Source organism: Carlito syrichta, unplaced genomic scaffold, assembly GCF_000164805.1.
Source record: "Carlito syrichta isolate Samal-C Ts95f unplaced genomic scaffold, Tarsius_syrichta-2.0.1 Scaffold258652, whole genome shotgun sequence".
NCBI classification, from domain to species: domain Eukaryota; kingdom Metazoa; phylum Chordata; class Mammalia; order Primates; family Tarsiidae; genus Carlito; species Carlito syrichta.
This window is the reverse complement of record NW_007202748.1, coordinates 283191-308058: the sequence shown is the minus strand read 5'-3', so window position 1 is coordinate 308058 and position 24868 is coordinate 283191. Positions and strand designations below refer to the sequence as shown.

The 24868-nt window shown below is 39.6% G+C and overlaps 1 protein-coding gene across 1 annotated transcript in view; it reads right to left on the bottom strand.

Annotated features, from left to right (window-relative positions):
* Positions 1–227: 227 nt before the first annotated feature.
* Positions 228–24868, bottom strand: part of LIN52 (lin-52 DREAM MuvB core complex component) — a 51044-nt gene continuing 26403 nt past the window's right edge. Inside the window, exon 6 of the mRNA XM_008052165.2 lies at positions 228–391. Within this exon, the coding sequence (XP_008050356.2) occupies positions 228–391 (164 nt within the window). The remainder of the gene's footprint in view (positions 392–24868) is intronic.

Below are 24868 nucleotides of genomic sequence, written 5' to 3'. Positions count from 1 at the left end.
ACAACAGTATTATGAAACTGAAAAAAAAATTAGACATGCTTCAAATAGGGCCTTGATGGGACGAGGCAATCCACAAGTGCCAACCAGCTCCTGGGTTATGAAGACCTCAGGAGAGCCATCACATTTCAATTACCATCACTAACATTACTTATTATTTGGCTTGCTCCAGTCCCTAAGGAAGGCAGCCTGTGATGATAATACCCAGCCTCTTCTTGTAAAACAATTCATTAGGCAAAGCAGAACAGCTGGGGCAGCCACGTGCATGTTCTTAAAGCACCGCCCCACTGGGACCACTGGCTCAGATTTCCCTTTTCGTGAGGGACGGTCACCACCCCTCTGACAGCTGTAGAGTCCTCCAGGGACACTTCAGGTTTAATCAGTACTTCCTGCACTGGAGAAGGCCATTTGATTTCTAACGTAAACTAATGGCACTCCTGCTTTCAGCAGGTTACAGCAGACATTAGATAAGAGGCTTTAGGGCATTTTTATCTTGTTCTAATGCTCAAGAGTTAATGAGGCAGCAAAAGATATTGTCATAGAGCCCCGGTGTAGCTATATTATCCAATAAACGGACTCTTTCCAAGACAGGTTTAATGTGGATCGAGGAGGTAAAGAAGACTGGCTTAATTTTGATCCTATTGAGAGGATGAAAATCCAGTCATCCTAAGTAGGGCAAAATCATGCACATCCTGCAGTAGAAAAGAGCTACAAGGAAGGCAAGGAATCTTTAAATACCAAGGGTAAAATGCTGATTTTTACCACCTTAAGCAGCATCAACCAAATAGATTTATTTGGCATTTTAGGCTGGTTCCCCCCGCCCCAGCTTTTAAATGAATCTGTTTTCATGTTTTTGTCGAAAAGTGTTCCTAGGAGTTAGAGTTTTTTAGAAAATTAGCAATAAGGCTATTGTAGCTTTATATTATATAATCATGTTACAGTATTTTATAGTATTATATAACATAGTACAAAAAGGACTATGTTTTTTTTTTTTTTACTAGCTATAAAATACATTGTATTATGTTAAATGGTAAAGACTTCCTTTAACTTCGAAATATCACAAGAGCCAATCTCACACAAGGCTTCAGAAATCAGTGATTCAACAACAGTGATGATCTGTTATAATCATGGTCATATGAGACCCAGCAAAAATAAAAATAAACCCTTGGATTCACTAGTCCATGTTAGCTGCATAAAAGAAAATATTAAACAATCTTTTTTCTTTTATCTCAGAATCTGTTTTGCCAAATACTATATAGAAATCAGAAAACTCGGTGTTTCTCTTCTCCAGACTAGAACTATCAACGGGAGCTGCTACTCAGCAATTTTAAAAGGTGATCATTTCCTGAGTGGCTTGCTCTCTAAAGATTAAAAAGAACTGAAATGTTCTAATATTTACTTCCTTGAAGAAATAGCTCCCTCACCCCCCAGAAAAGGTATGCAAGATGCCTTAAAATGACATGTTGGGCATGCATTAGCTCATTTATGAAGCACCAAACATTTCATTTGGTAAAGAAAACAAGATAATCAACAAATGAACTCCAAGTCACAGACATTAAGTTCATATATGCACCTCTGAAATTACTAAATCTGAGCTTTCTTAACATAACCATCACTTCATACATCCTACTGACCCACTGCTCTTGCATAGGTCTCTTGTCCCCCACTACAGCAGAAAACATTGGCTACCTATCTGAAGACCTATTCTCCCCTTCCTCCTTATTAATAGAATCCCAACTTTTAGCCATCATCAAAATTATAACCCAGAATAAAAGATTACAATGTTTTGCAGCTAAGTCAGGCTAAGAGATTAAGTTATGTGGAACTTCCAGGAAGGATGCTTCAAGAGAAAAGAGCCAACTGTGTGGGACTCCTTTTCTGCTCCTTTCTCTTCCCACTGTCTTTTGGCCTACAATTCAGGAGTGACGGCTAGAGCTCCAGCACTCATGAGGCATCCTTTAGGGTAGAAGCCACGCACTAAGAAAGCGGAGTGGAAAGATCAAGTCTTAGTCCTTGATGACACTGTGGAACTGTGCTACCCCCTAGGCCTACCTCTAGTCAGCCTTCCTTCTGTGGGAAAAAATTTTTTTAAATCCTACCTTGTGTAAGTCACAATTATTAATATTTTAGATTTCCTGTTATAGTTACGCTTTATCCTGATAGACCTGATATCCACAACCTTTTAGTCTATAACTCTGATAGTAGTTTATTTGTTTCAAAGATGCTTTAACAACACTTTGGCACACAAAATTGAAATTTTATAATCCATATCCCAGTTCTACCCTAAATTGTATTCTCCTAGCCATAGGGGTTTAACATCTTGAAATCGTTTTGACTCTCGTTTCTCTAGTCCGTTACAGTTTTTCTATTTTCCCCCCCAAAATGTCTTTCAACTGTTCCCTCCTTGACATTCATGCTAGTCATCCAGTACAAGCAGTTACTGTATTCTTGGACTGTAACAGCCTCCCAGCCAGTCTCAGATCCAACCCACACACTTCCATTCTCTCCAAGGGCTGCTATCAGATGTTAGAAGATCATTCCTCAATCTGATCCTTCAGGCTCTCCATAATCTAGCTCCTCCTTACTTCTCTGACCACAATTGTTTGTACTCTAACCAATCCAGTCTCAAAAATTGATTCCCAGAGTGAAGTATTCCTTCTTCCCATATGCAAATATTAATCACTGAATCCTAAAGTTTAATCTCTTCCAAGGAGTGTCCTGAATTTTTTTCCTCTCTTTTTCCTCTTTTTTCTGCATGTACAGAACACATGTTCGGAAAGGCCAGATCAGGCAGAGCTATAAAGTCAAGTTAAAGGGTTTTTACTTTATCCTGAGAACAATGAGAAGTCACCAATGGATTTTAAAGAGAAGGGAATGAGATCACATGTCAGTTTGTGTTTCAAAAATATTACTCTGACTATGGAATAGAGTAGTTATTGGAGAAAAGATCAATTCTACGGGTAATTCTATTGCAGGAAGAGAATACCAGAAAGAAGCCTGTCAAAGCAGGCTTATAGAGGAAGAACCTGAAACACAATATTCTAGAGGAAAATGATAGTCATTTGAGTAAATATATGTTCACAGTAGAAAAAGCTGGTAAATATTTAAAAGAGTTGCTGTGCAGAATTTTGTGCTAAATGTTCTCCTATCAAGAATACAATGAATGGCATTTACAATGCCTGAACCTTGATTGAATCTTGGTTATTATTATTTTTTTAAAGGTGCACAAGATTTTTTTCTTTTTTTTTTTGAGACAGTGTCTCACTTTGTTGCTCAAGCTGGAGTACAGTGGTGCGATCCCAGCTTACTGTAGTCTTGACCCCCTGGGCTCGAGTGATCCTCACGCCTCTGCCCTCCAAGTAGCTGTGACTATAAGCATGCGCCAACATGCCTCGCTAATTTTTTTTTACTTTTTGTAGAGACAAGATCTCACTATGTGGCTCGGGCTGGTACTGAACTCCTGAGCTCAAGTGATTCTCCAACCTCAGTCTTCCAAAGTGCCAGGATTACAGGTGTGAGCCACCACGCCTGGCCAAGATTTTTAGGGACAATTGAGGAATATGGAAGAATGCTGAATATTTTAAAATTATTAATTTTTCTTGGATACAATAACAGTATTCTTACTATGTAGGAAACCATTCTTATTCTTAGGAGACATGTTCTAAAATATTTAGTGGTAAAGTGCCATGATATCTAAAATTTACTTCCAGATGGCTGCAGAGGAAGGGAATGGGTGTGTATGTGTGTGTGTAGGTGGAGTAAATTCAGTGGATGTTTAAAATTTTTTCATCGTGAACTATTACAGGAAAAGAAGATTTCATGGCACTTCTTAAGTTAGTAAAGAGGGGCTTCTTTCCTGACCTATTTGGGGTATTGATATTCATTTACTTAATAATCTGAAATACATCTTTAAAATCTGTAGCTCCAAGGAAGTCTGAGATTTTAACAAGTAAAACACCATATGAAGATTTTCACCCAAGAATGATCCTTTCTGTGAGCAGTTAGCAGATCAATACTCCAGTCCTCCCTTTAGTTTCAAGCCCAGCTACTCTTGGATTCCATTCTCAGCCTGATTAAGGAGGGCAGCTGCCTGTCCTCTTTCAATTGGAGACACGTGACAGAATCATTCTCTAGCACCTATATTTGGTAAACCTTTAATGCCACGTCAAAAGATAGCAGGTGCGCAAATTATTATTCAAATAATCTTGTATTGTGTTGCTTTTTTTGTTTTGAGTTGGAGTCTCACTCCCTTGCCCAGGTTGGAGTGCAGTGGCATGCTCATGGTCAGCCCACTGTTGACCTGCTGGGCTCCAGCGATCCTTCTGCCTCAGCCTTCCAAATAGCCAGAACTATAGGCACATGCTACTATGCCTGGCTAATTTTTTAAAAAATTTATTGTAAAGACGATGTCTCGCTAAGTTGCCCAGGCTGGTCTCGAACCGACCCACAGGCTCAGGCGATCCACTCGCCTTGCCTCCCAAAGTGCTGGGATTATAGGCTGAGCCACTGAGCCCAGCCATGTTGCTTTTTTAAAATGACATTTTCCTTCAATACTGTGAGAGTGTTGGCTAATTAAACCCTTGTTTTTACTGAACTTCACAGCTGACACAGCAGAAACAGAAGCAAACCATAAACTATCTTCCTTCCATCCAGAAGAAAAAATACTTCCCTGTGAAGTTAGAATACTATACTTTCCCCACTTATCGAACTACGTTCTGGGAGGAGATGTTCTTAGTAATAACAAGCTTTTCAACCCAAGCAATCAGAAACCTTATCTCCATAATCAGGTCCAGCTAGACATCTTACTCTTCTTTAGAGTTCCTGAGTAGGCATATAGGTGAAACTCCCTAACTTAGTCCAAACTTCCTATGTTTACAATCAAATTGTATAAAATTAATCAGAGTGAAGACAAGAGGATTGCCAGAGCTCAGTCAGGAGTTCAAGACCAGCCTGAGCAACATGGCGAGGCCTTGTCTCTACAATAAATAAAAGAAGGAAGGCTAACCCAGAAGGATCACCTAAGCCCAGCAAGTTGAGGCTGCAGTGGCCATGAATGTGCCACTGCACTCCAGCCTGGGTGACAAGAGTGAGACTTTGACTCAAAAAAAAATTAATTAAAGAAAAGAGAAAATAAAGATCTGCATCAAAATGACTGTCAAGCACTCTCTAAAGAAAACACATTCTTAAGTTCATGACATAAAACAAGGAGTGATACCACCAAGTTAAGAGGATGCCTCTAGGTTTTGTTTGGTTATTTCAGATGACTGGGCATGTTTCTTACATTGGATGCAGCAAGCCATATACTAGAAGATACCTAAATAGTTTTTGTACTGTTGAATGTACTAAAAAAACCACTGAATGGTAAGTAAAAAGATAAATTTGTGGTATATGAAATATATCTCAATAGAGCTCTTATTTTAAATAAATTGTTTTTAAAAGGGGTTTTTTAAAAAAGCATCCTTGTTCTAAAGGAAGGCAAGAACTGACTGACAAAGAGCCTTAAGTAGATTATTCCTCTCACCTGAAGAAAGTCATTTACCCCTTGTTGTGTAAGAACAAATTCTACGATGGTAATAAGAGAGAGAAAGAATTAAAACCACAGATAATTTCAAATCTCATTTTAGTCATAATTTTTCCCTAACCACACTTTTCACCACAGCTTCTGGAAAGATGCCAAACAATTTTGTACCACATCATCTCTTTTAATCTTCCCATTCCCATCTACAGGTAGAAGGATGACTATGAACAGTTGCGGTCAAAAAAGGAATGCAAGCAGAAGAAAGAAATTAAAGGCAGGGAGAAATCAATAGATAATTTTCCATATTATTTGGATTTGTGGACTGATTAAAGGTTGAAACTGATCATGTAATCTCTCCTCATTGTTCAAGTGTACTGCCACCTTCTACCCTTTTAAACGACCTCCCAAAAGACTCAGGGACAATTTTGCAAGTACAATTTTGATCCTTTTTTTTTTTTTTTTTTTTTTTTGAGTTGGAGTCTCACTCTGTCACCCAGGCTGGAGTACAGTGGCACACTCACAGCCACCCCAGTATCGCTAGGCTCCGGCAATCCTTTCACCTCAGCCTTCCAAGTAGCCGGAACTATGGGCGCGCACTACCATGCCTAGCTAATTTTTTATTTATTGTAGAGACGAGGTCTCACCAAGTTGCTCAGGCTGGTCTTGAACCTGTGGGTTCAAGCAATCCACTCACCTCAGCCTCTCAAAGTGCTGGGATTATAGGCTGAGCCACCAAGCTGGGCCAGTTTTGATTCTTGAAGGATCTGTCTGAATACCAAATGTAGTAGAAGAAAAGTATGTGTTCACTTTTTCACCTGTTTTAAAAGGGCTTCTCTTAACTTCAGTTTCTTTCAAAATTACTATAAGAAAGAAAATGCTAAAGAGAGACATTCCTTTTATAGACAGGAATATGAAGAACTTCTTTCTAGAATGGTCTTTCTCACGCTGAATGGTTGGGCACTTTAAGCAGATATGAAACAACCAGTAACAGTTGAGAATTAAGAGGAGGCAGATGTAGTCTTCATCTTAACTCTAGCAAACTCCAGTCTTGAGGAACAATGAAAGCTCAAAACAAGAAAACTTGTTTTTAATTCTAAGACAAGGAAAATGAGTAGGTGGGAAGCTAAGTTTAATTATCAACAGTGATAGGAAAGGGAGGTCATCTAAAAGGCACATTATAAAATGAAGTCAGAAAGAATTCTTCACATCTAACAGATCAAGTTGCTTTTTCATTCAGGAAATGAACATTGTCTGTCCATGCTCTGTTTTCAACACACAGTTATCCCAGGAGACCATATGACCTCAAACAAACAAACAAGAGAGGCCAAGGTCCAGTATCAATCCCTATCCCACCATTCCTAACTAATCTCCTAGCAAGTTAATGCAAATCAAAGCAAGCACTTCAGTGCTGCTGGGAGTAAAGCTTGTTCCTTTCCCAAGAGAGGCCTGTAAAACAGGACAGTCACTGACAGCAGTACAATTACTGACACAGATACAGACTTTATGGACATGTTTATCTCTGCTGTAAATCCACACTCTCTCTCCACTCCGATTCACAAGTCATAAAGAAATTGCAGATAATGAAAAAGTTGGGGAAATTTACAGCATGTCGGAAACCTCAGACAGCCAGAAGAAATTAAAGAGCTGACTAGGGATAAATCACACAGGTACAATTAAAACTTCCCGTTTACCTCCTTCATTTCCAAACTGAGGCACAATCCAATGGAGCTGATGAAAAGTTGAGGTCATGACTCCTCAGGCTGTAATCATTTCTTAACTAACTGCATGTTAGAAATTAGCCAATTCATGGGTCATGTGTGAATGTTGATTTCTTGCTACAATCTTCATTTCCTCCACTCTCCACTAGAAGCGCCCACAGAGCAATTCTGCCCATAAACAGCCCAAATCGCAACAAGCAATAAATGGAGAGGTGATGTCCTCTCTTCCACTGCCATCTCTGCAGGTACAGGACATCTTTTACCATCACTACTGTGGACTGAGCATTAAATTGAGACAGCGGAGCTACAATGGGTGAATGAAATTGTAGGTTTCTTGTTCCCCAATAAATAACCATTCTGAGGGTTTCATTTGATCCCTTTTCAACATTCCAAAGGAGATTTTAAAGGACTGTTATGTTTGATACTAGAATAAGAATAACTTCTGGAGATATTCACTTTTCAGTAGTGGACTGAGTGAGGTAAAGGTTCATATGGTTATGTAACCATCTCTGCATGTACTGATGTTAATCAGTGTGCAACTCTTGTTACAATTAAAAAATCAGACAAATATTAAAGATAAGAATCAACGTCTGGACCAAACCTAACGTGTCAACAAAGTTATACAAGTCAATACTAATCTCTGTGGATCTCTATAGGATGAAGCCTCAACCAAATTAGCTCTAATATGATTTTTAAATTTTGAGCCTTGTCGAGAAATGAAGGTTTTTTCAGAGATATGGAGGATGCAATTGACATGGTTTTGATTTTGTTCCTATTAGACCCCTTGATGATTTGAGGACCATTTTACACTTCAGAGAACCCAAATGTCATTTTCATTTTATATATTAAGAGTTTATTCTCAATGGAATAAAAATAGATCTAAGGAAATGCTAAGACTTTCAACCCAGACTTCACTACCATAGAAAATTTAGGTCTTATCTAGCACCTGGATCTCAATTCTATTCACTAAATAAAAGCATAAAACATGGTCTCTGATCTGCTTTTAGTTAACAATGAAAAGTCCCTTAAGCTCCTAAGTGTCATGAGTATCAGATTGGTGTGCCTCTAACAGTACCAACATGGACTGTTAGAGGCACAGTTTTAATTACAAACTCCAAGAAGCAAATCATATTTTATCAAGTGAGCGAAGCCAAGAAACATATCCACTGTCACTATTTTGAGAGTAAATGATATTCATTTAAGAATCAGAAGACTTGGATTCTAGTCCCAGTTTTACAAATATGTGACTCTGGGCAAATCATTGAAGCTCTCTGAACCTCGGTTATCTGTTCAAATGGGAATAATAAAGACTAGTAGTGAGAAGTAAATCAGAAAACATATGTAATTCTATCACCAATAAGCTTTGTAGCCGACCTTTGGCAAGTCACCTAAGATCCTGAGGCCTCTATTCCACATCTGTTTAACAGAGGGGTGGGATGTGACATGATCTCCATGATTCTCTTCCATTTCTAGCAAGCTATGATTACTGATTCTATCACTGAATTACTAGATGACCGTGGGAAATTCATTTCCTTTTTTTGTTACCTCAGTTTCCTTACCTTTAAATACTAGAAATTGAACCAACAGAAAAATAGACAAAGTCTACAATGGAAAATTGATAAAAGAAGAAAAACAGGTGGCCAGTAAACATTACTTTATTAGCAACCAAAGAAATGCATACAAAAATATTGAAACAGTTCAGGCGCAGTGGCTCACACTTGTAATCCCAGTACTTTGAGAGGATGAGGAGGGAAAATTGCTTGAGCTCAGCCTGGACAACAAAGCAACCCTGTCTCTACAAAAATTAGAAAATTAGCTGGGCATGGTGGCATAAGCCTATATAGTCCCAGTTACTCAGAAGGCTGTGGTGGAAGGATTGCCTGAGCCCAGTCGAGGCTGTGGTAGGCCAAGACTGTGCCACTGCACTCCAGTCTGGGCAACAGTGAGACTCCAACTCAAAAAACCCCAAAAAACTGAAGCATAATTTTTCACCTATGAAATGGGCATGTATTAAAAAGTTTAAAATCTCTCCAGTTGGCTAAAATGTAGGAAAGCAAGTTTTCATTTTTTGTTCTTTGAAATATAATTTGGACCAATCTTTCTGGAGATCCCTTTGGCAATACATATAAAATTTTAAAATTTTGTTTAGATCTAACAAAAGATGCTCAATGTAGCATGATTTACTCTGTGAAACACTGGAAACAATCTAAATGTCCATCATGAGAACTAATGAAATAAATTATAAATAATCATATAATAGTATTCTGTACAGTCATTAAACTGGTTATTCTGCTGTTTTCGTGGGTATTTAAAGATGTTCACAACACATTAAGGCAAAAAAGCAGGTTGTAGAACAAGAACAGCATGATAGCATGTATGTGAAATTCTTACATATGTGTGTATGCATGCATGTATATATGTGTGTGTGCATATATATACATGTATATATAATATTTCTTAAAAGAAATGCTTAGAGGCTTTGGAAAATTCATCAAAATATTAACAGTGGCTGAGTGCAGTGGCTCATGCCTGTAATCCCAGGACTTTGGGAGGCTTGAGCCCAGGATTTGAGACCTGCCAGGGCAACATAGCAAAACCTTGTCTCCACATAAAATAAAAATAAAAAAAGTAGCTGGGCATGATGTTGCGTGCCTGTAGTCCCAGCTACTTGGGAGTCTGAAGCATGAGTGGATCCTGAGTCCAGGAGGTCAAGGTTGCAGTGAGCCGTGATTGTGCCACTGGAATACCAGTTTGGGCAACAGAGTGAGATTCCAACTCAAAAAAAAAAGTTAATAGTGACTATTCTGGGATGGTGATTTTTGCCTTTGTTATATTTTCTACAAATACTATATACATATTCATTGTAGAAAAATAACATTACATAAATATATATTATGTAATAAATACATAAATATATAACTCATTTTTTAAAAAATGTGTATTAAAAAAGGATTCTATGACTCTTTTACAATTCTTTTCAGTTAGATAACAATATCTTTTGTTTTTATAGTCTTTGAAATAAAGCTGAGATCTTTAAGTCCAGGAATTCTTTTTGTTCTTAAAAACATCACTCACTTAAGGCCGGGTTCGGTGGCTCAGCCTTTAATCCCAGCACTATGGGAGGTCAAGGATTGCCTGAGCCTGCGGGTTCGAGAACAGCCTGGGCAATTGACAAGACTTCATCTCTACAATAAATAAAAAATTAGCTGGGCATAGTAGTGCATGCCTGTAGTTCCTGTTACTTGGAGGTCTGAGACGGAAGGATCGCCGAAGCCTAGCAGGTTGATGCTGGGGTGGCTGTGAGTGTGCCACTGCACTCCAACCTGGGCAACAGAGTGAGACTCCAACTCAAAAAAACAAAAACAAAAACAAGTCACTTAAATAACAAGGCTTATTCTTAGTTATTCTTCAAATCAATTAGAAACACCACAGTATTTAGGAAATCTAAACTGACACCAAGGTGTCACCAAGGAGTTTACTCAAGATTGCTAAAAGCCAGGAAAAGTACAATTGTGACATTTGACAAAGCACACTGGACAATGGGTAATGGAACTTGGGCTGGTTACCCATTGCAGGTAGCCTGGATAAGCAAACAAGCAAAGTTGTGAAGAATAAAAACTTTTAACTCCCACAATATGTTAAAATTTTGGGTTGGCATTCTACATGAAGAGCCAACTTTAAAAATTCCTAATTTTCTGATATGTGTTCATGTAATTTAAATTAGATAGATACAAAAAAGGAAAGTCTATAATCCAATGCACAAGCACTCTTTCATCTTCCTACCAGTTCAAAAACCTGGATCTTCAACTATTCTCGGTTTCTTTTGCTAGGATGGAGTGGATAGAGTAGCCCTCTCACCCAGTCTAAGCCCAATGTACCTGTGCTATAAGCCTCAACCCTTCAAGCCCTCTCAGGAAACTTACTTATATCTGATCCTTCTCACTCCTGTGTCTTCCATCTTTGTCATCTGGATTTAAACATAGATTAAGTCTCTCATCATAAAGCAAACTATAAACTCTGATTCCACTTCTCCCTCTAGCTACTACTAGTCTTTTTCCCTTGTAAGAGCCATTTTCAACCCTCCACTCATTCCTCACTCCATTTCAAACAGCCTCCACCACCCCACTAGAACTACCTCACTCATCCATACAGTCAGTTGCCTAAACAATGTCTTCAGTTAGCATCCAAAGTCAAACCCCATGTCAAAAACTAAACTCATCATCTCTTTATAAATGGCACACATTTGAAGTGCACAGCTTGATACATTTTGACAAACGTACTTACCCCTACTGAGACAAGACCCTTCTCTAAGCATGAGGTTTCTCCTGGTTGGTGGGAGTAGGCACTCTTATTGGTCCTGTATGCCAGGCGCTGCATTCTTTCAGAGGGTTCTTTCTTCAGTTTCAAGGAGCTTCCTCACATGAATGTGCTAATGCCCAGCAGGTTACTATAGGAAGTCCCTCTGTAGATCTCTCCTCTCCCTGTACAGCGCTCTCCTCTCTGGTCCTCTGTCCTGTGAACTCTAGCTGCCGCAGTCTCTCTGCACTCTTAGCTCTGTTTCTTCAACTAGGGAGTCTGTTTGTCTCTGCCTGGGGTTCCCTCCCTGCAGTGTACTGTAGCCTTTCAGAGTGGTAAGCTGGGGCAATAGCAGAGTTCACCTCATTTATTTCCTATCTCTAAGTGATCACAGTTAATTGTTGCCTGATGGTCAGCGTTCTGAAAACCATTGTTTAATAAGTTTGTCAGCCGGGCTCTGGTGGCTCAGCCTGTAATCCCACGCTTTGGGAGGCTGAGGTGAGTGGACTGCCCGAGCCTGCAGGTTTGAGACCCGCCTGGACAACTTGGCAAGACCTCATCTCTACAATAATTCAAAAAATTAGCCGGGCGTGGTAGCACGCACCTGTAGTTCCAGCTACTTGGAAGGCTGAGGCAGAAGGATTGCCGGAGCCCAGCAGGTCAAGGCTGCGGTGGCCGGGAGCGGCCACTGCACTCCAGTCTGGGCGACAGAGTGAGACTCCAACTCAAAAAAAAATAATAAGTTTGTCATTAAAAAACAGTTCAGGTAGAAGGTGAATCTAGTCCATGATATACCATGTTGAACAAAAGCAGAAGTCCTTCCATTGTTCTTTGCATGCACTGACTTATATGCTCAAGAGAGAAATCCAGGAGTCTTCCTTGACACCTTTCTCTCCTTGTCCTCTCTCACAGTCAGTTCATCAAGACATATTCTCTGTCCTTAATCATTCTCAAATTAACTACTATCCATGTCCACCATTGGTATACTAGTTCTAGGCATCATTGTTTTGGCCACTGCAGCGACTTCCTCCTTTGTCTCCACATTTACTCTCTTGCCCTCCTCTAAAGTGCTCTCTAGAGGGCCAGAAACGAAATAGTGCTTGCTCAAAGTCCTTTAATGACGTCCCAATGCTCTTAGGATAATGTCCAAAATCCTTAATCAACCTGAGAAGTCTCATGTGATCCAGCATTTGTCTATCTCACCAGTCACTCTCTGAGTTCCAGTTATATTAGACTTCTTTCTGCTCTTTTTAAGAGATGGGGGTCTCTGGCCAAGAGCGGTGACTCATACTTGTAATCCCAGCACTTTGGGAGGCTGAGCTGAGTGGCCTGCCTGAGCTCAGGAGTTTAAGACTAGCCTAGACAACATGGCGAGACCTCATCTCTACAGTAAATCAAAAAACTGGCTGGACGTAGTGGCATGTGACTATAGTCCCAATTACTTGGAAGGCTGAGGCAGAAGGATGACCTGAGCCCAGAAGGTCCATACTTTGGTAGCCATGATCTTGCCACTGTACTCCAGTCTGGGCAACAGAATGAGACTCTGACTCAAAAGAAAAGAAAAAAGAAATGGAGTCTCGCTCATTGACCAGGCTGGAGTGCAGTAGCATTGTAAGAAGGAACAAAGAGAACAAAGAAAGAAGTGTAAGGGGAAAAAGCAGGAATAGCTCTAACCTTGAGGCAGGCATTACTCCTTTCCTGGAAAATTTCTCTGCAGACATTACGCAATTGATTGTACCCTTATCTGCCGCACCTGCAGAACCAGCTACATCTGCTTCTGTAAACTTGCTTGCTTGCCCACGCCTCAAGAATGTTGCGATAAGATCCCTGGTAGTTCCAAGTTCTATCTTTAGCCTACCAGGATGTAAATCTAACTACATAAGACAGCCCTGTGTTGCAGCTCTGCACACTTGCTAGGAACTGGTTCCCTGCAAGCAGCTGTTGGCCAGCAAGAGCCTTGACTAATAATCCTCTCCTTTGCTAATTTGAGTCAGTGGGCTGTCATTTAATCACTTGGACCCTACTTCAGCGTGATGATAGCTCACTGCAGCCTCGACCTCCGAGGCTCCTGATCTTACTGCCACAGCCTCCCCAGCAGCTGGGACTATAGGCACGTGCCACCATGCCCAACTAATTTCTTTTTAGAGATTAGTTCTCGCTATGTAGGAAGTCCAGGCCTCAAGTGATCCTCTCATCTCGACTTCCCAAAGTGCCAGGAACACAAGTTTCTTTCAGTTCTTCAAAGGCACTATGCTCCTTCTCACTACCAAACTTTGCTCTGCTCTTCTGAAAGCTCACCTCCCTTCCCTCCACTCCGTTAATTCCTACTCATTCTTCATATTTAAATATCTTTTTCTAGCCGGCTTGGCAGCTCAGCCTGTAATCCAGTGCTTTGGGAGGCTGAGGTGAGTGGATTGCCTGAGCCCGCGGGTTCGAGACCCGCCTGGGCAACTTGGTGAGACCTCATCTCTACAATAAATCAAAAAAAGACGGGCATGGTAGCGTGTGCCTGTAGTTCCAGCTACTCGGAAGGCTGAGGCGGAAGGATCGCCAGAGCCCAGCAGGTCGAGGCTGCAGTGGCTGGGAGCATGCCGCTGCACTCCAGTCTGGGCAACAGAGTGAGTCTCCAATTCACAAAAAAAAAAAAAAAGAAAGATAAAAAATAAATGTCTTTTTCTTAGAAGACCTCTCCCTGCCCCCTTAACCCATGTCTCACATTGTACTTACAGCAATTTTATCAGCAAATAATTATTTGCATAATACCTTATCAACTACAATGCTAACACTGACAGCAGGAACCAAGTCTGTCTCATTTATTGCTAAGTACTTGCTGCCTAGCACAGTATGCTAAAGGTACACAACATATATTAGCTGTACGAATTAAATACTATATGCTAAAATAGTAGAATTTTAATGTTGTAAGGAACTTAGAGGTCTTCTACTCCAACAACTTCATTTTTCAACTCAGAAAACGAATGCCCAAGGTCACAAAGCTAAATTACTGATAAAGGTGACACTATGCAATAATATCTAAAAAAAATTGTGAGTGGTTATTTCTTTTCGTTTACTTATTTATTCTTAGTTTTAAAGATGTGGGGTACAACTCAGGATTAGGCATACAAGTGGTCATCGTACAGATAAAGTTTGGGCCTCCTTTTGGTCCCCACTTCGCCTTGTTTGAGATCAGGTACACTTATTGATGTTATGTGCCCCTCCTTTCCCTGGCAGAGTCTCGTTACTGCCAATCCCCTTCGTAAAGTGTTATGGTAAGTGTTCAGGGTCTGCTTAAGAGTAAATATCTAAAATTTATTGATAGCATGCTAGGTGTCAAATACCATACTAGGCACATTTTAATTGAGGTGAAATTCACATTATTTTTATTTTTTAGATATGGAGTCTCTGTCACCTAAGCCGGAGTATAGTGGCGTGACCATAGCTCACTGTAGCCTAGAATTCTGGGCTCAAGCAATCCTCCCACCTTAGCTTCCTGACTGGCTAGGACTAGAGGAGATGAAATTCACATTTTTAGGGAGTTTTTTTAAAAAAGTATACAATTCAAGACTGGGCACTGGCTCACGCCTGTAATCCCAACACTTTGGAAGGTAGAGGTGGGAGCACAGCTTGGGACCAGGAGATTGAGACTACCCTGAGCAACATGGCAAGACTTCATTTCTACAAAAAATAAAAAAATTAGCCAGGCATGGTGGCTTGTGCCTGTAGTACCAGCTGCTCTGAAGGATAATGTAGGGAGCAGGGGAACGCCACTTGAGTCCAGGAGGTTGAGGCTGCAGTAAGCTACGGTTGCATCATTGCACTTCAGCCTGTGTGACAGAGTAAAACTCTATCTCAAATAATAAAAGCAAAAACAAAGTAGACAGTCCGGTGGCATCTAATGCATTCATAATATTGTACAACCATAACCTATAACAGGTTGCAAAGTATTTTCACCTTCCCAAAAGAAAAACCCATACCAAAGAAGAGATTGATTTATAATCCATATTAAATTTCTCCAAGTTGAACAGAAGTTTGAATTTTACAAAAATTCAGTCTAGCAAGATTTTCCTTTTTTGGTTGATGACGCCCATGTTATTTGAGTTTGGGTTACGACAATGTCAAAGCTGCAGCATCTCAGAAATAAATACTAAGTTACTAGTGTGTGACGTGAGCTTGCTAAATTTTTTCCTTCCCCTACTCTCTTCTACCCCACAGGGATATCAAAATATCATTAGTGGTTACATGATAGAGACAAAAATTCCAAGGAAGAGAGTCAAGGTGTTTTTTCTTGTTCTTAACTCATTAGTTTCTTGATTTCATGCATAGGTTTTCTTGTTGAGTGATACATTTTTAAATGTGTTACCACTGTCATTTAAAAATTCTTGGAAATCCACCTACCTTGAAAAATCAAAGCATCTTTAACTGTTGACTAACTTGGGTATTATATGATAAAAGAACTTGCATAACGAGCTATCAATTCAGTTGATGCATATAAATATCTGAAAATTGGAAAGGAATGAATAAGGAAGACTTTAGTCTTGCATCACAATTACTAAATCAACAGAAGACATTTTTCTATATGTGCACAGAAATCAGTATGGCTAGTGAGATAAGAAATAGAAAATAAACTAATATAAAACGGAAACAGCAGATCTAAGTAATGGAGAATTGTTAGAACAGAGAAAATCTGGTTGGGTGGGGATGGAAACCTAGGAGTTACACTTGGAACTGTTGGTTTCAGTTGGGGTATAATGACTTAGGTAAATGCTGTGCTTTTAGACATCACAATTTAACTGCTAGTGGGAAACACCCTGGACAGTCTATTTTTAGAATGTTGAGATTAATAGATAGGTATTTAGTTGAAGACTAATTTTAAACACTTTTTAAAAAAGAAACAGCTCTGTGGGAACTGGAATTTCATCTTGGAAAAATGAATTCTACAGTGAACTGGAAAAAATAGTCAGCACGGGAAAGGACATGAATTGTGCAGAAAGTCCTGAGGAGAAAGAGTTTGTTTGGGCATTTCTATTGAGAAAGCTTAAGAAATCACTGTAGCATTATACATGATCTTCGTTGGCTTACTATCCAGCAATCTCTTTCTTTTTTAGTTCATAAACCCTTTGTAGAAATGAATACACTGTAACTAATATCAAACATGTGAGTAATGACTTTAAGTGTCTATTTCATGAATCTAACACATATCCATTGAAAGATTAATTGTTGATATTATTGTGGGCATTTTGGGAGGTTTTTTGTTTAATTGTTTGTTTAGGAGATAGAGTCTCCCCATGTTGCCCAGCTTGGACTCAAACTTTTAGACTCAAGTCATCTCCCCCTCCACCTCTAGAAGAGCTGAAATTACAGGTACATGCTTCCACACTCAGCTTACAAAGTTTGTTTTTAAGAGATTCTTGAGCGGTCAGGTTCAAGGGATTGTATCTTATTTACAACTGAAAGGATGAAAAGCTTAAGCTTGTCTAAGTTAATGAACGCTTTGGAGTCAGGCGCAGAGGTTTATACCTGTAATCCCAGCACTTTGGGAGGCAGAAGTGGGAGGATTGCCTGAGCCCAAGGATTCTAGACCAGCCTGAGCAACTTGGCCAGATCTTGTCTCTATAATAAATCATAAAACTTAGCTGGGTATGGCAGCACGCGCCTGTGGTTCCAGCTATTTGGGAAGCTGAGGTGGAAGGATCGCCTGAGCCCAGCAGGTCGAGGCTGCTGTGGCTTTAATTGTGCCACTGCACTCCAGCCTGGGTGACAGAGTGAGACTCCAATTCAAAAAAAAAAAAGAAAAGCAAGCAAGCTTTGGGAGGTACTATCTTATTATTGTAGTGAGCACCTTCCAGGAACTGCTTTTTGAAAATAAACTTTCCACTGAATGTGGATTACATGGAAAATACAGCTTAAGAAACACCTCTGAGGAAACTAAGGCCAGTAGAGAGAAGTGAGGATATGAATTTGATACAAGAGAAAGAACAATATCCCGGGGATAAGTAGGTAGGAGCCAGATGCTAAGTAGCCAACAGGTGAGGACATCAGAATGATTAAGAGTCTGGGCTCTGGAGTCAGATCACTTTTTTTTTTTGAGTTGGAGTCTCATTCTGTCATCCAGGCTGGAGTGCAATGGCACACTCATGGCCACCCCAGCACTGACCTGCTGGGCTCTGGCGATCCTTCTGCCTCAGCCTTCCAAGTAGCTAGAACTACAGGCGTATGCTATCACGCCCGGCTAATTTTTTATTTATTATAGAGATGAGGTCTCGCCAAATTGCCCAGGTTGGTCTCGAACCCATGGGCTCAGGCAATCCACTCACCTTGGCCTCCCAAACTGCTGGGATTACAGACTGAGCCACTGAGCCCAGCCGTCAGATCACTTTATTATGGATCTCGGTCTACCACTTACTACAGTCTTAGATAAGTTACTTAACTTTCTAAGCCAGTAGAAAGTTTCTTTCCTAGTTTCTTCATTTAAGATGGAGAAGATAACCTTAGAACAATTTTGAACGTTTTTGGTATCAGGACTTCCTTATATGCTTAAAAAATAATGATTAACCCCCAAAGAGCTTTTGTTTATGTGAGTTATATTTAATATCTATATTTACTGTTTTAGAATTACAACTGAAAAAATATATTAATTTTAAAATAGGAATAGTTCTAGGAATAGTTAACATAAATAATATTTTTATGAAGAAAAATTATTTCCAAAGAAAAATATTGAGAAGAGTGGCGTTTATTAAAACAATTTTCCAAACTTCTTTATCTACTTCTGTATTAAATATGTTACAATATCTTTAAAACATTTTTTTAAGCTGGGAGTGGTGGCTCACGCCTGTAATCCCAGCACTTTGAGAGGCTGAAGCTAGAGGATTGCCTGAGCCCGTGGGTTCAAGACCAGCCTGGGCAACATGGCAAGACCTCGTGTCTACAATAAATTAAAAAATTAGCTGGGTATGGTGGCTAACTTGGTAGTTCCAGCTACTTGGAAGGATGAGGTGGAAGGATTGCCTGAGCCCAGCAGGTTGAGGCTGTGATGGTCCTGAACAGTGTACCACTGCACTCCAACCTGAGCTACAGAGTGAGATGTTGACTCAAAGAAAAATTTTTTTTTTTTTAGAGACAATGTCTCGCTGTGATGCACAGGTTGGACTTGAAATCCTGGGCCCAAGTGATCCTTCTGCCTTAGCCTCTCGGCTGGGACTACAGGTGCACACTACCACGCCTGGTTTGAAACTTTTTTAAAGATTTAAAATTTGACAAAATTAAAAGTTGGGGGGAAAAAGAAAATTTTGGTTCATTAAAATACATAATTAGGAAAATAAAATGGTTATCTACAAAGTGGGATAAGATATTTGCAATTTATACAACTGGCAAAGGGTGCATATCCAGAATATAGAAACAATTCTTGCAAATCAACTATTTAAAGACTGATAATCCAATATTTTTTTTTTTTTTTTTGAGTCAGAGTCTCACTCTGTCGCCCCGACTGGAGTGCAGTGGCCACTCCCGGCCACTGCAGCCTCGACCTGCTGCGCTCCGGCGATCCTTCCGCCTCAGCCTTCCAAGTAGCCGGAATTACAGGCGCGCGCTACCACGCCTGGCTGATTTTTTGATTTATTGTAGAGATGAGGTCTCACTGCCCAGGCGGGTATCGAACCTGCGGGCTCAGACAATCCGCTCACCTCAGCCTCCCAAAGGCGCAGGATTACAGGCTGAGCCACCGAGCCCGGCTAGTATAGCCACTTTTGAAAACGATTTGCTAAAGTTCAACATACACATAACCCTATGACGTAGTAATTCCATTTCTTAGATATATATCCACAAAGATGCATGTACCAAAAAAAGGGCATATATCAAATACTAATAGCACTTATTTGTACTAGCCAAAATCTGGAAGTAGTCCAAATGTCCATCATTACTAGAATGAAAAAAATAAATCATGGTACATTCTTTTGATGAAACACTATACAGAAGTTAAAAAAAAAAAAAAATCCAATTGAAACAGTTGATGTCATAATCAAAATGTTGAGCAAAAGAAGCCAGATGTAAAAGGGTACATCATTTGTGATTCCATTTACATAAACTTAAAAAATAAGCAAAATGCTTATCTAACAGTAAAAATCACAGTAATGCCTACCCCTGGAGAAGGGGCAGATAAGGACTGGAAAAGACCTAAAGGAGGCTTTGTATCCTGGAGAGGTCCTATATCTTGATCTGTTATGGGTAATGGCTAAATGGGAGTGATAATTTTAGGAAAATTCATAGAGCTGCACATTACAATTCGTGTGCTTTTCTTTATGTACATTATGCTTCAACTTTTAAATGCTTATTAAAGAACAAAAATGATGGGAAAGTAGAACATTTGTATAACCTGATTCAGAAGTCTCATTTTATTCTTTTCTCTTTTCATTCCATATCCAAAACTTCAACCTGTCAGATTCAACTCTCCTCTCAAAGAATATCTTCATTATTATTTAACCGTTCAGTCTTCAAAGTATCTTCCTACATTAGAGTTAATTGAATGCAATGATTATTTTTTAAAAACATTCTTTTTTCATTATGTTTTTCAAATCTTTTTCGACTATTAGTAGCCCTTTACCAAGTTTTTAGTTTAGACTTAACAGCTGGAAATATTTCTCTTCTACATCTGTTAAAGTCATTATTTCTCTAGATTTCCTTCAGTAAAGTACTGTCATTTACAAATTCCCATGCAGTATCACTACCCTCCCAGATCTTATTTTCAACACAAACCAAAGGAAAGGACCAAGAAAGAAACTGACATTACAATTGAAACAAAAAACACCCTTTGTTTGTTGAAATCTCTAACAGAAACTAAACTAATAAACAAACAAACCAACCAGCCCAGAAAATGCGTTTATTTCCCATGGGCAGAAACAGTCATTCCTAAACCCAAAGGCTGGGAAGAAACTCAATTCCTATGAACACTATTATAATTATTCAGTTCTCATAACCTCTTTGTTATACCAAAACTTTTTCCAAGCCCCGCCACCCAAAACATCTGGTCCATTTCACCTCTCAACTAGCTGCAGTTCCACTAAAGATGGACAGACATTCTAAATGGTTCTTTGCTCCTACAGGGCAGTTAAAACTAAGAGTTCAGTTCTCCAACTACAAGGAAGAGTCTGAAAACACAAAGCGTGACAAAAATCTTGGCCAATGTTTGCTGAAGATGCTTCTTTGGCCAAATAAAGCATCTCTTGCCTTTTATCCAATAGTCTATCCCTCCTGTAGCCCCCAATTTTCTACTTCTGCAAGGATATGCTAAGGATAGCAAGTGAGGTTTCATTAACTTTCACCTTGCTGTTCATCACTTGCATAAAATGATCAATTGTTGTTAATGGATCCAGTCATTTTTATTTAGAAAGAGTCCACAGAAGAGTTCAAAATTTTAACTGCCTAGGAAGATAGGAGATATATCTTTCAAGTAACTATGATTTTGTTTTCAATGGTATAAATTTTTTCTTTGAGTTGGAGTCTCACTCTGTCACCCAGACTGGAGTGCAGTGGCCACTCCTGGCCACCGCAGCCTCGACCTGCTGGGCTCCGGCGATCCTTCCGCCTCAGCCTTCGGAGTAGCCGGAATTACAGGCGCGTGCTACCACGCCCGGCTGATTTTTTGATTTATTGTAGAGATGAGGTCTCACTGCCCAGGCGGGTCTCGAACCCGCGGGTTCAGGCAATCCGCTTACCTCAGCCTCCCAAAGGTACAGGATTATAGGCTGAGCCACCGAGCCCGACTTCTTTTTTTTTTTTAGATAGTAATTTTCCTACTCAGCAGGACAGAATGTATTGTTAGTTTGAAAAAAATCAGAAAATTAAAAAAAATTCACTCAAGATAGCCATTAAAACATAATGGTATATTCCTTCTAGTCATTTGTCTATGCCTATGCTTTCAAAACAAATAAGAAAAAATCAAAAGAAGAAAGAAAAAAAAACCCCGGTTTTATGTTCTGCTTTTTCTGTCATCATACGTTCTTTAATTCTTGAACATGATTTTTAATGGCTACATTGTAGTCTACTGTATGGACGTTATTTTCCAAATGTTAAACTCTGTTTTACTATTTTCATCTTCTTACCTATCACACATTCTATAGAATGAAACCAACCCCATCCAAATTAATTTATTCCCTACCTTCTCTCCTCTATCCTGCCCCCCAAATAAGAGAATAAAATACTGCAAGCATTTTATGGTAAAATCCTCTTTATGTGTAAAGCCACTTCAGAGGCAATGTTGGGTTTATGAAATAACTTGACTAATGGATAAAAGATATGAATGCTTATAAGCCTTAAAGGTAATTAGAGGATTTGTGTATTCTAATTTGTTAAACAAAGGAAAAATGAGAAATAATGGCATGTTTTATTTCCCATTATGGTAATACATCTTTAAAAACAAAATACTTAAGGCTAAATTGACAATTTCTAATGATAAGGAATAAACGTGATCCCTTCAATGTGGAGTTTCTAGATTTTATGCTGTAACCAAAATACATACCATGCTAATGACCATGGTGAGATGATAAAGTAATGCATTAAAAAAAAAAAAAAAGGACAAGTTTCAATTCAAAACTACTTGAGAAATGTAGTTTTCTTTTCTTTCTTTTTTTTTGAGTTGGAGTCTAATTCTGTCACCCAGACTGGAGTGCAGTGGCACACTCCCGGCCACCGCAGCCTCGACCTGCTGGACTCCAGCAATCCTTCTGCCTCAGACTTCCAAGTAGCTGGAACTACAGGCGTGCACTAGCACGCCCGGCTAATTTTTGATTTATTGTAGAGATGAAGTCTCACCAAGTTGCCCGGGCAGGTCTTGAACCCACGGGCTCAAGCAATCCACTCACCTCGGCCTCCCAAAGCACTGGGATTACAGGCTGAGCCACCGAGCCCGGCCAAGAAATGTAGTTTTCAACACTGTCTTTAGGGTGCTTCTGAATAAAGTTGCCTGGCTTTATTTTTCAGGTTAAAGTAATTTAAATTTATACTTTCTTGAATTTCTAGACCTTTGTCAACAGACATGATCGATAAACATGAAAAAGATGTTCACCTTCACAATAGAATAAATGAACATTAAAACAAGATATTAATATTTTGCCTATTAATTGGCAATGACTTTTAAAAATTATGATACTTGGTATTAGCAAGAATATGGAAGTGGGAAGTGCCTTTCCAGATGGCAGTATATTTCCCTCTCAATCTTAGGGCCTGCAAATTACTGTTACTTCAAATTTAAACTTCTAAAGCATTTTTTCCTAGTTAACAAAGAATGAGGCATCTACTATATACAAATGCCATAACAATTTCCTGAATAGCTCTAAGTAGCTACCCAAATGAAAAAGCACTACCACTACAGAAGAAACCTATACACAAGTCAGTCATTCCACTTAGAGGCTTAATGTCCAATCAAAGAATATAGAGACTTCATAAATTAATTTCTGAAGCTAGAGATAGGCTGTTTCACACAGTCATTTCAGTGAGATAAAATAACTCACTATTCACTACCTAAATATTACCTGCTGTCTAGGTGGTATGACTGAACTAGACATTGATTTCATCATGTTACTAACACCAACCTTTACAAATGACTTTGCCAGGCATGGTGGCTCAAGTCTATAATCCTAGCACTTTGGGAGGCCGAGGCAAGAGGACTGCCTGAGCCCGGGGGTTCAGGACCAGTCTGAGCAACTTGGTGAGACTCTACAATAAAAAAACCTCATCTCTACAATAAAAAAAAAGACTTTTAATTCTTTCTAAAAATATAAAGATGCCTGTCTGTGAAGGGACATATAAAAGAATTATGTGTTGTTTTTTGTTCTTGTTACCCAGGTATCTCACTTCCTTCTAATTTCTCTGTCATTAACCAGGCTTAAAACATCACGTAAGCTCTAATTTCAGTTTATCTTCTAACATTTTTCCAGACATTTAGCTAGTCCTAAAAATTCCAAATCTGAAACATCTACTGTCAGTACACAGATTCTTCCCATTCTTACTGCCACTATTCAAGCCCTCAATTCTTCATCCTGGATTCCTACAGTAACTTCTTGACTCCTGTCTTTGCTATTCCACTCCATCCTACGTACTAATGACTATCAATGGTGTGTGTCTTCCCTATTCAATAATTTTCAGTGATAGAATTTTTAAGGACACAGAAAAATGCTTAAGATTGAGTAAGTTTTTGCAAAAGCACAGACTGAAGCCATATACATATACCAGAATCTCAGTTATGTTAAAAAAAAAAAAAAAAAAAAAAAAGCACATTTGTGGCTGGGCGCAGTGGCTCAAGCCTGTAATCCCAGCACATTGGGAGGCCAAGGTGAGCGGATTGCTTGAGCTCAGGGGTTCGAGATCAGCTTGGGCAACTTGTTGAGACCTCATCTCTACAATTAATCAAAAAATAAGTTGGGTGTGGTAGCATGTGCCTGTAGTTTCAGCTACTAGGAAGGCTGAGGCAGAAGGATTGCCTGAGCCCAGCAGGTTGAGATGTCAAGGCTGCAGTAGCCATGAGTCATGCCACTGCACTCCGGCCTGGGTAACAGAGACTTCAAGTCAAAAATAAATAAAAATAAAAATAAAAGCACATCTTTAAATATGTATGGGTGCAAGTATAAATCTAAACACACAGATCCATACATTAGGGTATAAAAGGGGAGCCAGGAAACATATCAAATGTTAATAGTGGTTTTTTTTTTTTTTAAGCTTTCTTCTTGATTTTTACAATAAACAAATTTGTAGTAAAGTCTCTTTTAGTAAAGTGTCTCCACAAACTATCTATAATGAACACACAATTCATTACCTTAATGTTATAGCATTAAGATATTTTACAGCCGGGCTCGGTGGCTTAGCCTGTAATCTTGTGCCTTTGGGAGGCTGAGGTGAGTGGATTGCCTGAGCCGGCGGGTTCGAGACCCGCCTGGGCAGCGAGACCTTATCTCTACAATAAATCTAAAAATCAGCCAGGCGTAGTAGCACATGCCTGTAATTCTGGCTACTCGGAAGGCTGAGGTGGAAGGATCGCCGGAGCCCAGCAGGTCGAGGCTGCGGTGGCCGGGAGTGGCTACTGCACTCCAGTCTGGGTGACTGAGTGAGACTCCAACTCAAAAAAAAAAAAGATATTTTAAGGGCGGGCTCGGTGGCTCAGCCTGTAATCCCGCACTTTGGGAGGCTGAGGTGAGTAGATTGCCTGAGCCCATGGGATCAAGACCCGCCTGTGCAACTTGGTGAGACCTCATCTCTATAATAAATCAAAAAATTAGCTGGGCATGGCAGCGCGCACCTGTAGTTCCAGCTACCTGGAAGGTTGAGGTGGAAGGATCGCCGGAGCTCAGCAGGTCGA